This window comes from Jaculus jaculus, chromosome 1, assembly GCF_020740685.1.
Source record: "Jaculus jaculus isolate mJacJac1 chromosome 1, mJacJac1.mat.Y.cur, whole genome shotgun sequence".
Lineage (NCBI taxonomy): Eukaryota > Metazoa > Chordata > Mammalia > Rodentia > Dipodidae > Jaculus > Jaculus jaculus.
Genome location: NC_059102.1, coordinates 8965928 through 8980882, shown reverse-complemented (window position 1 = coordinate 8980882; position 14955 = coordinate 8965928). Strand labels below are relative to the sequence as shown.

The 14955-nt window shown below is 40.7% G+C and overlaps 1 protein-coding gene across 1 annotated transcript in view; it reads left to right on the top strand.

Moving 5' to 3' along the window:
* The first annotated feature begins 2023 nt into the window (after positions 1-2023).
* Zranb1 (zinc finger RANBP2-type containing 1) overlaps positions 2024-14955 on the top strand; it is a 60201-nt gene continuing 47269 nt past the window's right edge. Inside the window, 3 exon segments of the mRNA XM_004659262.3 lie at positions 2024-2082; positions 4871-4890; positions 4893-5720. Coding sequence (XP_004659319.2) covers positions 2039-2082; positions 4871-4890; positions 4893-5720 — 892 coding nt within the window. The 5' untranslated portion in view covers positions 2024-2038.

Genomic DNA, 14955 nt, shown 5'->3' with positions numbered 1-14955 from the left:
ACAGTATTCTTATGTAAAGTTTCAATTTCTCAGAGAGTGGATACTATAGCATTATCTAATACACTTCTCTTTAAAAAATACTTTTATTTACTTGAGAGAGAGAAAGAGGTGCCACTTTGTGCATCTGGCTTTATGTGAGAACTGGGAAATCAAACCTGGTCTGTCAGACTTTGCAAGCAAGCGACTACTACCCAGTGAGGCTTTTCCCTAGCCCAGTTTTCGGTACTTTCAGAATGAGAAGGCTAGTTAGGCATCTTTGTTCTTTATTTTAACAGGCCTGTATAATGGTAATGATGATCATTATTTAGTGCTGGCATGGAGCTCAGGGTCTTGCACAATTTAAACTTACGAACGTTCTACCATTTGGCTCCACCTTCCAAAGTCCACCAGACCCAATATTATTATTATTATTTAAATTTTTTTTTATTAACTGAGAGAGAAAGAGGCAGATAGAGAGAGAATGGGTGCTCCATGGTCTCCATCCATAGCAAATGACTCCAGACATGTGTACCACCCTGTGCATCTGGCCTACGTGGATACTAGAGAATCGAACCTAGGTCCTTAGGCTTTGCAGGCAAAGTACCTTAAATGCTAAGCCATCTCTCCAGCCCCTAATAAAATTGTTTTTTTATGACCATTCATTATTTGTTGTCATCTTTGGGCATTTGAGCATATGATACAGTGTATTAGTTTCATGAAGATTAACTAAAATGATGTAAAGTTCCATGAAGGAGTATATTCAGAGTAAGATGTATCAAAGGAAGCATGGAGCGCTTTCTTTTTAAAGTAGGGGCTCACTTTAGTCCAGGCTGACCTGAACTTCCAAGTTGGTCTTAAACTCATGATAATCCTATCTCAGCCTCCCAAGTGCTTGGCATAAGCATAGAATTTTTAAAATGAAAATATTTTAGATGAAATAATAAAAGCATTTATAGTAGCCATTGTGGTTCCTACGTACTTACTATAATTTCTTTATTTTTCTTTTTTCTTGAAGTAGGGTTTCCTTCTAGCCTAGGCTGACCTGGAATTCACTATGTAGGTTGGCCTCCAACTCACAGTGATCTTCCTACCTCTGCCTCCCAGGTGTGAGGATTAAAGGCAAGTGCCAACACACCCAACTCATACTTACTATAATTTCCAATATTATGTTAAGTAATTTGTATCTTACTCCTGAGAAACTGAAGGAAGAAGCTGCTAACCAATATGAAAATTGCCATTAAATCTCTTCTGTCCACTTGATGTATGCTTGCATGATTACAGTTCCCTACCATCACACACACTTTTGGATTGCTATTAGATTGTGTAATTAGTGTAAATAAACTAAGTTTTAAAAGTCTAAGCATGATAAATTTAAATTACTTGGTTATGAAAGAAGGAAATAAACCCCAAACAAATGTAATTATAGAAGAAAAATATTAAAGGCTAACATAATAAGCTTCCCCCCCATCTGATTTGAATTATACAACCTTTCCCCCTTTCAGTAATACAGGTTGGAATTGATTCAGCACTGCTCATGCTAATGGTAATATTGCTAGGTATAGTAGTACACACTTGCAGTCTTAGCATTTGGGGTGCTGGAGTAGGAGGATTGCAAGTTCGAGGCCAGCCTGTGCTACATGTTAAGACTCTGGCTCAAAAATCAAGCAAAAGAGATATTAGTACCTTGTGCACATATATGCATTTATGCATGCACACACACACATTCACACTTAACATTTCATAGAAAAATGTCTTTTTCTTGTTTAATTGGCTTGTAAATGAGCTATTTTTCTTTCTATATTACATTTAAATATAGTTCACTATTAAAATGTGAGTATAATTAAAATAGTATTGATTAAGCCTTTCTAAGAATACTTTTGGATAAATTAGCAGGCTGTAAAATTCAGTTTTGGTCTCCCTTTACAGGAATAGCTATTCAGTCAGACAGACCACTTATACCACGCTTTGCAGTTATCTCCTGAGGAAATCAAAGTCTGAGCCAGCATGAAGACTGAATCTTGTCTTTGGTCTGATTTCTAACTGTACTTTTATTGTAACCATGTGCAAGGTGTTGGAGGTTATAGCATGGACACTAAAATCTTAGTAAGTGTGATTTTTATTTTAGCTGTTAAATAGTGCCTTTTTGTATGGTAAAGTTGTCCTCAGCAAAGTTCACTCTGTACAGGGGGTGACGGATTATTAGGCAGGAACATAACATACTTGCAAGTGATTTTGGTTTCCGGGTTTAGTAAAAATCTTAAGAAAGAAGCCAACCATGTTGGCTTTTAATCCCAGCACTTGGGAGGCAGAGGAAGGTGGATTGCCGTGAGTTTGAGGCCACCCTGAGACTACATAGTGAATTCTGGGTTAGGCTGGGCTAGATTGAGACCCTACCTCGAACCCCCTCCCCCCCAAAAAAGGGAAAAATCCTGAGAAACAGGGAAGGATACTTGTGGTGGTTTGATTCAGGTGTTCCCCATGAACTTAGGTGTTCTGAATGCTAGGTTCCCAGCTGATGGAGATTTGGGAATTAATGCCTCTTGGAGGTAGTGTATTGTTGGAGGTGGGCTTATGGGTGTTTATAGCCACTTTCCCCTTGCCAGTGTTTGGCACACTCCCCTGTTGTTATTGGCAACCCCTCTGCTCATGCCATTGTTTCCCCTGCCGTCTTGGAGCTTCACCTCTAGACAGTAACCAGAATAAACCTTTTTTCCCACAAGCTGCTCTTGGTCGAGTGATTTCTACCAGCAATGCAATCCTGACTGCAGTACTACCTAACACTGTGCCTTGAAGTTATTTCTCTTTTCTGGTTAAAGTAGGTAGTGGGAATGCTGAGTCAAGAAAGGATGGAAAATGGAGAGGTTGGCTTTAGTGCCTCAGTTTACATCATTAAAAAGTCATTATTTGGGGCTGGAGAGATGGCTTAGCAGTTAAGCACTTGCCTGTGTAGCCTAAGGACCCGGGTTCGAGGCTTGATTCCCCTGGACCCACGTTAGCACAAGGGGGCGCACGCATCTGGAGTTCGTTTGCAGTGGCTGGAAGCCCTGGCGCACTCACTCTTTCTCTCTCTCTCTCTGCCTCTTTCACACTCTGTCACTCTCAAATAAATAAATAAAAATAAACAAATTTTTTAAAAAGTCATTATTTGGTTGGGTGTGGTGGTGCATGCCTTTAATCCCAGGTAGGAGGCAAGAGGATCACTGTGAGCTCAAGGTCACCCTGAGACTATGTAGTGTATTCCTCGTCAGCCTGAGCTAGAGTAGATAGATCTTTTCTCAAAAAACAAAAAAGTCATTGCCTGCCATGTAAGTTGCTTCACTTTGAATTTGTTTTCATTAAATGTAACATAGCCTTCTTGTAGTTAAGTCCATTGTAGAATTCTAGGAACATTTAGGAAACAAGTGTGTTTAAAGATAAGTTTTAGGATATTTATATTTATTTATTTGAGAGTGACAGACAGAGAAAGCGGCAGATAGATAGAGAGAATGGGTGCACCAGGGCCTCACGAACTCCATACATGTGTGCCCCTTGTGCATCTGGCTAACGTGGATCCTGGGGAATAGAGCCTCGAACCGGGGTCATTAGGTTTCACAGGCCAGCACTTAACCGCTAAACTCTCTCTCCAGCCCAACTTTTAGGATATTTTAGTTTTTCATATATTGAATATGAGAATTCAAAATTATATGGGCGTGATCATGCTAGTAGCTTCTCAAGACACTCAGTTTGATTTTTCTTGAGATGTAGAGATTTTCTTTCTTTCTTTTTAAAAATATTTTTATTTGTTTGAGAGAGAGGAAGAGAAAGAGAATGGGTGCACCAGGTCTTCCAGCCACTGCAAACGAACTCCACATGCATGCACCACCTTGAGCATCTGTCTTATGTGGGTCCTGGGGAATTTAACTTGGGTCCTTTGGCTTTGCAGGGAAATGTCTTAACCACTAAGCCATCTCTCCAGTCCAAGTTTCTCTTTTTTCTTTCTGGTTTTTCGAGGTAGGGTTTCACTCTAGTCCAGGCTGACCTGGAATTCACTATGTAGTCTCAGGGTGGCCTCGAACTCATGGTGATCCACCTACATCTATCTCCCAAGTGCTGGGATTAAAGGCGTGTGCCACCATGCCCAGCTGAATTTTTCTTTTTATGTTCAGAAAAGAACTAAATTTGGAAGATACAGAATATCAGGGAACTATTTCATAATGGTACTTTGTTGATTGTGATGATTGCTCTTCAAACCTTCTCAGCCTGTGTTAATTAAAAGCAGTGAATAAAATGAGCATGTACTAAGCTTGATTTTAGCAAGAATGATAGAGAGATGACTGATTTGAAGTCATGAATCAGATATATTTTAAATAGCATAAACTTTGTTTTCATAATTTGGGAGTGGTCATGTGGTTACAGTATTACTTGTTTTGTGCTCTTTCGCTTCCCTTCAAGTCTTTTTAAACTGTTGGATACTTTTCTGAATTAATGGTGATAGCTGAGCTGAAATTAAACAATTCATTAATGGCTTCTGTATTTTAATATTCTTTTGTAAACCAAACCTGTTTTTATTTTTTGCCTATCACTTTTGCTTTCCAAACTAAAATTCACTTTAGCTTAGGCCAACCTGGAATTCACTGTGTAGTCTCAGGGTGGCCTTGAACTCATGGCTCCTATCACTGCCTCCTGAGTGCTGGGATTAAAGGTGTGTGCCACCAATCTAAGGGTTTTATTTGGGAATTTGCCTTCAGTATCTCTATGGAAATCTCAAAAGCAAAAGAAAATGCTTCCATATTAAATTTTACCTAGAATTATATCTAAGTTGAAGGGTAGGTTTATTTTGGGGGTATATTTTCAGAAGTGGAAGTATGTAGTTATTGTTTTAATATAATAATCATATCCTAATTATTTATAGCTTCCTGCTTGACATAACTCACTCAAGAAGTACACAATGTCAGAACGTGGAATTAAGTGGGCCTGCGAATATTGTACTTATGAAAACTGGCCATCTGCAATCAAATGTACTATGTGTCGTGCCCAGAGACCTAGTGGAACAATTATTACAGAAGACCCATTTAAAAGTGGTTCAAGTGATGTTGGTAGAGATTGGGATCCTTCCAGCACTGAAGGTGGAAGTAGTCCTTTGATATGCCCAGACTCCAGTGCAAGACCCAGGGTTAAGTCTACATACAGCATGGAAAATGCAAATAAATGGTCATGCCACATGTGCACATATTTGAACTGGCCAAGAGCAATCAGATGTACCCAGTGCTTATCTCAGCGTAGGACCAGGAGTCCCACAGAATCTCCTCAATCCTCAGGATCTGGCTCAAGACCAGTCGCGTTTTCTGTTGATCCCTGTGAGGAGTACAATGATAGAAATAAACTGAATACAAGGACCCAGCATTGGACTTGTTCTATTTGCACATATGAAAACTGGGCCAAGGCTAAAAAATGTGTTGTTTGTGATCATCCCAGACCCAACAATATTGAAGCAATAGAGTTGGCAGAGACTGAAGAGGCTTCTTCAATAATAAATGAACAAGACAGAGGTCGATGGAGGGGAAGCAGCAGTAGTGGTAATAGCCAGAGAAGATCACCTCCTACTACAAAACGAGACTCTGAAATGAAAATGGATTTTCAGAGGATTGAATTGGCTGGTGCTGTTGGTACCAAGGAGGAACTTGAAGTGGACTTTAAAAAATTAAAGCAAATAAAAAATAGGATGAAAAAGACTGATTGGCTATTCCTCAATGCTTGTGTGGGTAAGTTTCTGTTTTTTTTTCTTTTTAATGAAATGGGAAAAAGAAACTAAAAATGACACGAACAATATAAGCAGGGTCAGTATTATCTAGTGTTTAGCTCATTGAGCATACGTGCACAAGAATCTGTTTGTGATCTCGTCAGTTTTGTACTAAATTGCCTACATTTAATTGTGTTTTTTTTTCATCAATGGGGAAGAATACCTTTACCTTAAGCAAACTTGATACATCACTAGGAAAGGATATACTTAAAATTGCTACTGTTACTTACTGTAACAAGATGTGCTAGAGGAATACCAGCTCCTGTTTCTGAGTGTTTGTAAACAGTGTGAGCATCTTGTGATGATAGAGGCTTTAGTCAGATGTTAAAAATATCACAAAAATGTGTTACTCCAAGAAGTTCAAGGAACAAAATATTGACCTTGAAAATGCTGATGTCAATTCAACATGAGTATCACACAGTGTTTTTAAACTTGATAGAACTGATTCCACATAATCAGCTGATTCTATGGTTCAGTTTGTGATTTGTGTATTGTGCTTTTAGGGTTTTCCTAAAGAAATCCAGAATATTGGTCCCAGATATGGGTTAAGAGCTGTTAAAGGAGAGAGACATAGGAGCTCAGAGCTTTTCTCCAGCTGTTGACCTCATAAATTAATAATTTGTATACATTCACAAAAGCAATTTCTTGAGCCTTTTAAAAAATGTTTTTCCTTTTTTTTTTTTTTTTTTTGAGAGCATCAGAGAGAGAAAGAGTCAGAGAGAGAGAGGGAGAGAATGAGAATGAGCATGGGCATATCAGGGCCTCCAGCCACTGCAAACGAACTCCAGTGGCTTGCTCCACCTTGTGCATCTGACTTTCATGGATACTGGGCAATGGAGCCCCAAGCTGGAGGTCCTTAGGCTTCACAGGCAAGTGTTTTAACTGCTAAGCCATCTCTCTAGCCCTCTTGAGCCTTCTTTAAAAATTAGATTTGGTATTTGAATTTCATTAAAATATTTTGATAGATTGGTTATTTTATTTTTATTTATTTATTTTTTTTAGGCTTAGAGAGACTTTATCAGATTAAGAGAAGAAAAGAGCAGAAAGAAAACAGAGCTTCTGCCATGTGGAAGACTGGAGTGGGTAGGGAGTCCACATGGGAGTAACCTCCCTATCCCCAGTTTCAGCCCAGTAAGGCTGTGACAAGGAATACTTTAACAGAGAAGGGACCTGGAAGTTCAGGAGAAGTGGGCAGCCAAAAAAGAATGGATTGCTTACATTGTTTTTTTCAAATTTTTATTAACAACTTCCATGATTATAAAAAATAACCCATGGTAATACCCTCCCTCCCCCTACTTTCCCCTTTGAAGCTACATTCTCCATCATGTCCCTTCCCCGTCTCAATCAGTCTCTCTTTTATTTTGATGTCATGATCTTTTCCTCCTCTTATGATTGTCTTGTGTAGGTAGTGTCAGGCACTGTGAAGTCATGGATATCCAGGCCATTTGGTGTCTGGAGGGAGCACGTTGTAAGGAGTCCTATCCTGCTGTTGGCTCTTACATTCTTTCTGCCACCTCTTCTGCAATAGACCCTGAGCCTTGGAAGGTGTGATAGAGATATTATAGTACTGAGCACTCTGGTCACTTCTTTCCAGCACCATGATACCTTTGGAGTCATCCCAAGGTCACTGCAATCTGAAAAGAGAAGATTCTCTACCAAAAGTGAGAGTAGCATTAATATAAGGGTATGGATATTAAGAGAAGTGCTTACTGGGCAGTTTGATAAGCATAGTATATACGTATAGCCAGACAGCAGCAGACGTTACACCTTAGGGCTCATGACTACCCCTGTTTTAACTTTTCCGTATCAGGGATGTATTCCCTTCCATGGAGCAGGCCTCCAGTTCAATTGGAGGGCAGTTGGTTTCCACCATGACAGACGTGCCACTATTGCACCAGTTGGCTCATTTGGCCTGGCTGGTCAAATATAAGGCTTACAGTGCGCATTGTTGAGTATCTTCACTGGTGATTTCTCCCTCTCCCATTGAACTGAATGCAGAATGGCTTCTTCCAGCTTTCTGTCAGCTGGTCGACATGGAGGAGGTTGTCAGCTGGGTTCCAGCAGGATTTCTCAGTGGCCTTGCAGCCCAAGTATATGGAGTCTTCAGCAGTAGGGTCTTACCATACTATTCCTGGTAGAAAACTGAAGGGTCTTGGCAATGGCCTATAACGTTTTGGGGGCATCAGGGGCCTCCCTGGCCAACAACTCACTGGAAGGTATCCCATCCCTGGCACTGAAAATTTTCTAGTAACAATCTATGGCTCCTGAGTGTTCCATTGTCCAAAAAAGTAGGATTCCATATGATTTATTTATAGCCTCTTAGATTTTGATTAGCCCTCCCTCCACCTTTCCATTACTCAATCTCTTCCCCCAACCTCACTTGGGCCTTTTCACCCCCATTAATCTATTCTTCTGCTTACATATATACAATATCATCCAATTAAGTACCCCCCTCCCTTCCTTTCTTTTCTAGTTTACTGGCTTTTGCTACCAAGTTTTCTTTCTACAAACACGGAAGTCCAGTCATCTGTAGCTAGGATCCACATATGAGAGAGAACAGCAATACTTGGCTTTCTGGGCCTGGTGCTTGCTTTTTTTTTACTTCCCCCCACCCCCTGCCCGAGGTAGGGTTTCATTCTAGTTCAGGCTGACCTGGAATTCACTCTGTAGTCTCAAGTTGGCCTTGAATTCATGGCAATCCTCTTACCTCTGCCTCCCGAGTGCTGGGATTAAAGGCGTGCACCACCACGCCTGGCTTTAAAAAACATTTTTCAATTTTTATTTATTTATTAGAGTTAGAGAGAAAGAGAGAATATGGGTATGCCAGGGCTTCCAGCCACTGCAAACAAACTCCAGACACATATGCCCCCTTGTGCATCTGTCTAACATGGGTCCTGAGGAATGAACCTGGGTCTTCTGGCTTTGCATGCCAGCGCCTTAACCTCTAAGCCATCCCTCCAACCCTTTTTTTAAAAAAATTTTTTTGTTTATTTTTATTTATTTTTGTTTACTTATTTGAGAGCAACAGACAGAGAAAGAGGCAGATAGATAGATAGATGGATGGATGGATGGATGGATGGATGGATGGATGGATGGATGGATGGAATGAATATGGGCATGCAAGGGCCTCCAGCCACTGCAAATGAATTCCAGATACGTGTGCCCCCTTGTGCATCTGGCTAACGTGGGTCCTGGAGAATTGAACCTTGAACCGGGGTCCTTAGGCTTCACAGGCAAGTGCTTAACTGCTAAGCCATCTCTCCAGCCCCTCCTCCAACCCTTTTTAAAAGTTATTTTGAGGAGGGCTTTCGATGTAACCCAGGCTGACCTAGTTCTTTTTTTTTTGTTTTTGTTTTTGTTTTTCGAGGTAGGGGTTCGCACTTGTCCAGGCTGACCTGGAACTCATTATGTAGTCTCAGGATGGCCTTGAACTCATGGTGATCCTCCTACCTCTGCCACTTGAGTGCTGGGATTAAAGGCGTACGCCACCACGTCTGACCTGACCAAGTACTTTCAGCATTCACCTTTGTTTAGAAAATTTTGAGTGGGGTCTAGAGAGATGACTTAGCGATTAAGGTACTTGCCTGCAAAGCCTTAGGACCTAAGTTTGATTTCCCAGTACCCACATAAGCCAGATGCACAGGGTGGTGCATGCTCTTGGAATTCATTTGCAGTGGCTAGAGGCACTGACACATTCATTCATTTTCTCTCTCACTCTCTCTGTCTCTTCTCTTTCTCTCTCTCTCTCTCTCTCTGTCTTTTTCTAATACACTATTTTTGTTTGTTTTATAAGATGGTTTATTTTATTTAAAGTTTATCTAGAATAAAACAATGAACAAAAAGGAGTAAGCAGACATAAAGATAAGACAGAATGTAGGACCTGTTAGAACCAGAATGACTCCATCTTTGGAGTCTGGCTGCCATGTCATTGTGACCCATTGTTTCCTAAGTGTGATCCAACAACCCATCCCAAGTATCATATTCTTGGAATAATCCAGTCCACCCATTCCCATTTTCACTTTTCTGGAATAGCCCAAACCACCTGTGTGATTATTACTTCCCTAAAGTGGTCTAAGCCCTGAAGCAAGGTGGACCACCAGCACACACACAATTCCAGTGCCCACATCCCCCCCAAATATCCCTTTTTTTTTTTTTTGACCTGCATGGTCAGAGCCTAATACACTTTTTAATTTTTTTTTTGTCATTTTTATTTCTTTATTTGAGAGTGACAGAGAGAGAGGGAGAGAAAGAGACAGATAGAAAGGGAATGGGCGCGCCAGGGCTTCCAGCCACTGCAAACGAACTCCAGATGCGTGCGCCCCCTTGTGCATCTGGCTAACGTGGGTCCTGGGGAATCGAGCCTTGAACCGGGGTCCTTAGGCTTCACAGGCAAGCGCTTAACCGCTAAACCACTCTCTAGCCCCTTAATACACTTTTTAAAAAAGAAAATTTTGAGTGGTTGGTAAGGTTAAACTTTGTGTGGAACAATAACAATTTTTCCTCAGTTCTTACATATATCCCTCTAGATTTAACCTCATGAATATAGAAAGCATAGCTATATGAACATGCAAGACCTAAGGGTAGTTTCAAGAAATCTGAGGTTTTTTTTTTTAATTTTTATTAGCATTTTCCATGATTATAAAAAAAATCCCATGGTAATTCCCTCCCTCCCCACCCCGCACACTTTCCCTTTTGAAATTCCATTCTCCATCATATTACCTCCCCATCACAATCATTGTACTTACATATATACAATATCAACCTATTAAGCACCCTCCTCCCTCCCTTTCTCTTCCCTTTATGTCTCCTTTTTAATTTACTGGCCTCTGCTACTAAGTATTTTCATTCTCACGCAGAAGTCCAATCATCTGTAACTAGTATCCACATATGAGAGAGAACATGTGGCACTTGACTTTCTGGGCCTGTGTTACCTCACTTAGTATAATCCTTTCCAGGTCCATCCATTTTTCTGCAAATTTCATAACTTCATTTTTCTTTACTGCTGAGTAGAACTCCATGTATAAATGTGCCACATCTTCATTATTCACTCATCAGTTGAGGGACATTTAGGCTTGTTCCATTTCCCAGCTATTATAAATTGAGCAGCAATAAACATGGTTGAGCACGTACTTCTAAGGAAATGAGATGAGTCCTTTGGATATATGCCTAGGAGTGCTATAGCTGGGTCATATGGTAGATCAATCTTTAGCTGTTATAGGAACCTCCACACTGATTTCCACAATGGCAAGAAATCTGAGTTTTTGTATATTATTTATTTGCAAGCAGAAATATGTACATACAAACACATATGTGTCACTGTGCATCTAATTTTACATGGGTACTGGGGATTTGAACCTAGTCTGGCAGACTTTGCAAGTAAGTGCCATTATCTGCTGAACCATCACCTCAGCCTGTAATGTTTAAAAAAATATTATTTTCAAGGAGAGAGAAAATGGGCATGTCAGGACCTCCTACTGCTACAAACGAACTTAAGATGCATGTGCCACTTTGTACAGCTGACTTTGTGGGGTACTGGGGAATTGAACCTGGATTGGTAGGTTTTGCAGGCAAGTGCCTTAACCCCTGAGCCATCTCTCCAGCCCCCTGAGTTTTTTTCTTTTTTTTTTTTTTTTTTTTTGAGGCAAGCCCAACAGACTGCCTCCCTCCTTTTGATGTGAGGCAGCAAGTGAGCAAGAGGGAGACAGAGAGAGAGAGAATTGGTGCGGCAGGGTTTCTAGCCACTGCAGTCAAACTCCAGACACATGTGCCATGTTGCATGTTTGCGTCACATGTGTGTATGTCTCTGTCTTATGTGAGACCTAGAGAGTCGAATATGGTTTCTTAGGCTTCTCAGGTAGGCACTTTAACCGCTAAGCCATCTCTTCATCTCCTGAATTCTTTTTTAAAATTTTAGTTCAGTCCCGGCAAAAAGTATGTACCAACAGACGAGTCCCTCTGAAGTTTATTCATAGTAGCATTGGCAACTATTCAGTTTTCTGCTAACTTGAAGGATAGGGATGAAAACACTGAGTCATATTTTGCCTTTGTCATCATTCCATTTCATCCCATTGATTTTTTTTCACACCCAAGTTTGGAGGGGTACATGTCGTATGAGTATCTTTATTTTCTCAATTTTTATTAACATTTTCCATGATTATAAAAAAAAAATCCCATGGTAATACTCTCCCTCCCCCCTACTTTCACCTTTGAAATTCCATTCTCCATCATATCCCCTCCCCATCTCAATCATTCTACTTACATATATATAATACCAACCTATTAAATACCCTCCTCCCTTCCTTTCTAAGTATCTTTTTTTTTTTTTTAAATGAGTATCTTTTTTTAAAATAGTAGATACAAAAGGATTTTTTTTTTCTTTTGAGGTAAGGTCTTACTCTAGCCCATGCTGACCTGGAAATTCATTATGTAGTCTAAGGGTGGCATTGAACTCAAGGTGATCCTCCTACCTCTGCTTGCTGAGTCCTGGGATTAAAGGCATGCACCATTACCGCCTGGCTCAACAAAGGATTTTTTTCATTACTAATTATCCTTTATTGAGATTGAATTTTAATAACATAAAGTAGACCATTTTGGGACTGGGGAGATAGCTTAGTGGTTAAGGCGGTTGCCTGCAAAGCCAAAGGACCTAAGTTTGATTTCCCAGGACCCATGTCAGCCAGATGCACGTAGTGGCACATGTGTTGGGAGTTGATTGGTTCTCTGTCTGCCTCTTTCTGTCTCTCAAGTAAGTAAAAATAAAAAAAAATATATAAAAAAATACTAATTTGGAAGAACAATTCAGTAGTATTTAGTGCATTCACAGGATTGTACAGCCATTATGCATGCTTGCTTCCAAAAATATTTCATCATCCAAAGGGAACCATGTACCCATTAAGCAGTTACCATCCAACCCCTGTAGTCATGCACTACTAATCTGCTGTCTGTCTGTATATTTATTTAGAGTGGAGAGTTCATATATATGCAGTCTTACATGACTGTTTATTTTGAGTATGATTGTCTTAATTACTTGTATACCCCTGGAACAGTTTTTTTTTTTTAATTTTTATTTTTTTATTATTGATAACTTCCATAATTACAGGCAATAAACCATGATAATTCCTTCCCCCTCACTTTCCCCTTCACAACTCCACTCCCCATCATATGCCCTACCCTTCTTAATCAGCCTTATTTTGATGTCATCATCTTTTCCTCCTATTAAATTGGTCTTGTGTAGGTAGTGTCAGACACTGTGAGGTCATGTATATCCAGGCCGTTTTGTGTCTGGAAGAGTGCATTGTAAGGAGTCCTATCCTTCCTTTGGCTCTTACATTCTTCCCACCACCTCTTCTGCAATAGACCCTGAGCCTTGGAAGGTGTGATAGAAATGTTTCAGTGCTGGGCACTCCTGTCTTCTTCTTCTCTGTACTGTGGTGCCTTTTGAGTCATCCCGAGGTCACTGCTATCTGAAAAGAGAAGCTTCTCTATGTAACTAAAAGTGAGTGTTTCATTGATACATGTGTATGAACATTAAAAAATAGTGCTTACCGGGCAGTTTGGTGAAAATAATATGTGCATTTGGCCAGGTACCAGCAGGTGTTACACCACTAAGGCTCATGACTTCCCCCGTCGTAGGTTTTCAGTATCAGGGTTGTATTCCTTCCTGTGAAGCAGGGCTCCAGTCTAATTACAGAGAGGCTTGTTTCCCCCATAATAGACATGCCACTATTGCACCCGTTGTCTCATTTGGCCTGGCTGACCCAACTTAAGGCTTGCAGTGTCCACTGTTGTTTATCTCCATTGATGACTTCTCTCTCTCGTAGAGCTGCATGCAGCCTTGCTTTTCCCAGCTTTCTTTCAGCTGTTTTACATGGAGGAGGATTTCAGCTTAGCTCCAGCACAGTTTCTCAGTGACCTTGCAGCCCAAGCATGTGGAGACTTCAGCAATAGGGTCTCACTGTCTGTTCCTGGTGGTAAACCAAGAACCTTGGCAATGGACTGTAATGTCCTGGCCAACAAGTCACTGCAAGGTATCCCGTCCCTAGCACTGATTATTTTCTAGTAACAATCTATGGCTTCTGGGTGTGCCATTTTCCAAAATAGTAGGTTTTCATATGATTTTTTCATATCCTCTTAGATTTTGTTTTTGTTTTTCTTAATATTTTATTTATAATATTTGAGAGAGGGAAAGAGGCAGACACACACACACACAGATCAAGGGAGAGAATGGGTGTTCTAGGGCTTCCAACCACTGCAAACAAACTCCAGCAACATGTGCCACTTTGTGCATCTGTCTTACCTGGGTCGTGGGGAATTGAACCGAGATCCTTTGGCTTCACAGGCAAGCGCCTTAACTGCTAAGCCATCTCCTCCAGCTCCCCTCTTAGATTTTTTTTAATTAAAATTTTTTTTGTTTATTTTATTTATTTATTTGAGAGCAACAGACACAGAGAGAGAAAGAGGCAGATAGAGAGAGAATGGGTGCACCAGGGCCTCCAGCCACTGCAAACGAACTCCAGATGCGTGCGCCCCCTTGTGCATCTGGCTAATGTGGGTCCTGGGGAATCGAGCCTCGAACCGGGGTCCTTAGGCTTCACAGGCAAGTGCTTAACCGCTAACCCATCTCTCCAGCCCCCCTCTTAGATTTTTGATTAGCCCTCCCTCCACCCTTCCTTTACTTAATCTCTCTATTTATTTATTTTTGTAAGCCCAACAGACTGACCTTTTTCTTTATGTGAGGGGGCGAAGGAAGAAAGAGAGGGAGAGAATTGGCACGCCAGGGCTTCCTGCTGCTCAGTTGCACTCCAGATGCATGCGCCATCTTGTGTGCATATGTGACCCTGCCTGCCTGCCTCATCACTTTGTACATCTTGCTTAGGTGGTACCTGGAGAGTTGAACATGGTCCTTAGGTTTTACAGGCAAGTGCCTTAACTGCTAAGCCATCTCTCCAGCCCACAACTGGAGCACTCTTAAAATTACATTTGCAATAGTAGTCCACTTTGCAGAGTTTTACTACATGATGGTTCATATGAGTTTATCAATGGAAATGAACTAAACTTTATTGCATTTTTTTTTTCTTGAGACTGTCTCACTGTAGCTTAGGCTACTCAGGAACTCAACTCTTGTTGCCCAAGCTAGTCTTTAACTCACAGTAATCCTCCTACCTTACCTGAGAAAGGTGTGAGCTACTGTGTTCAGC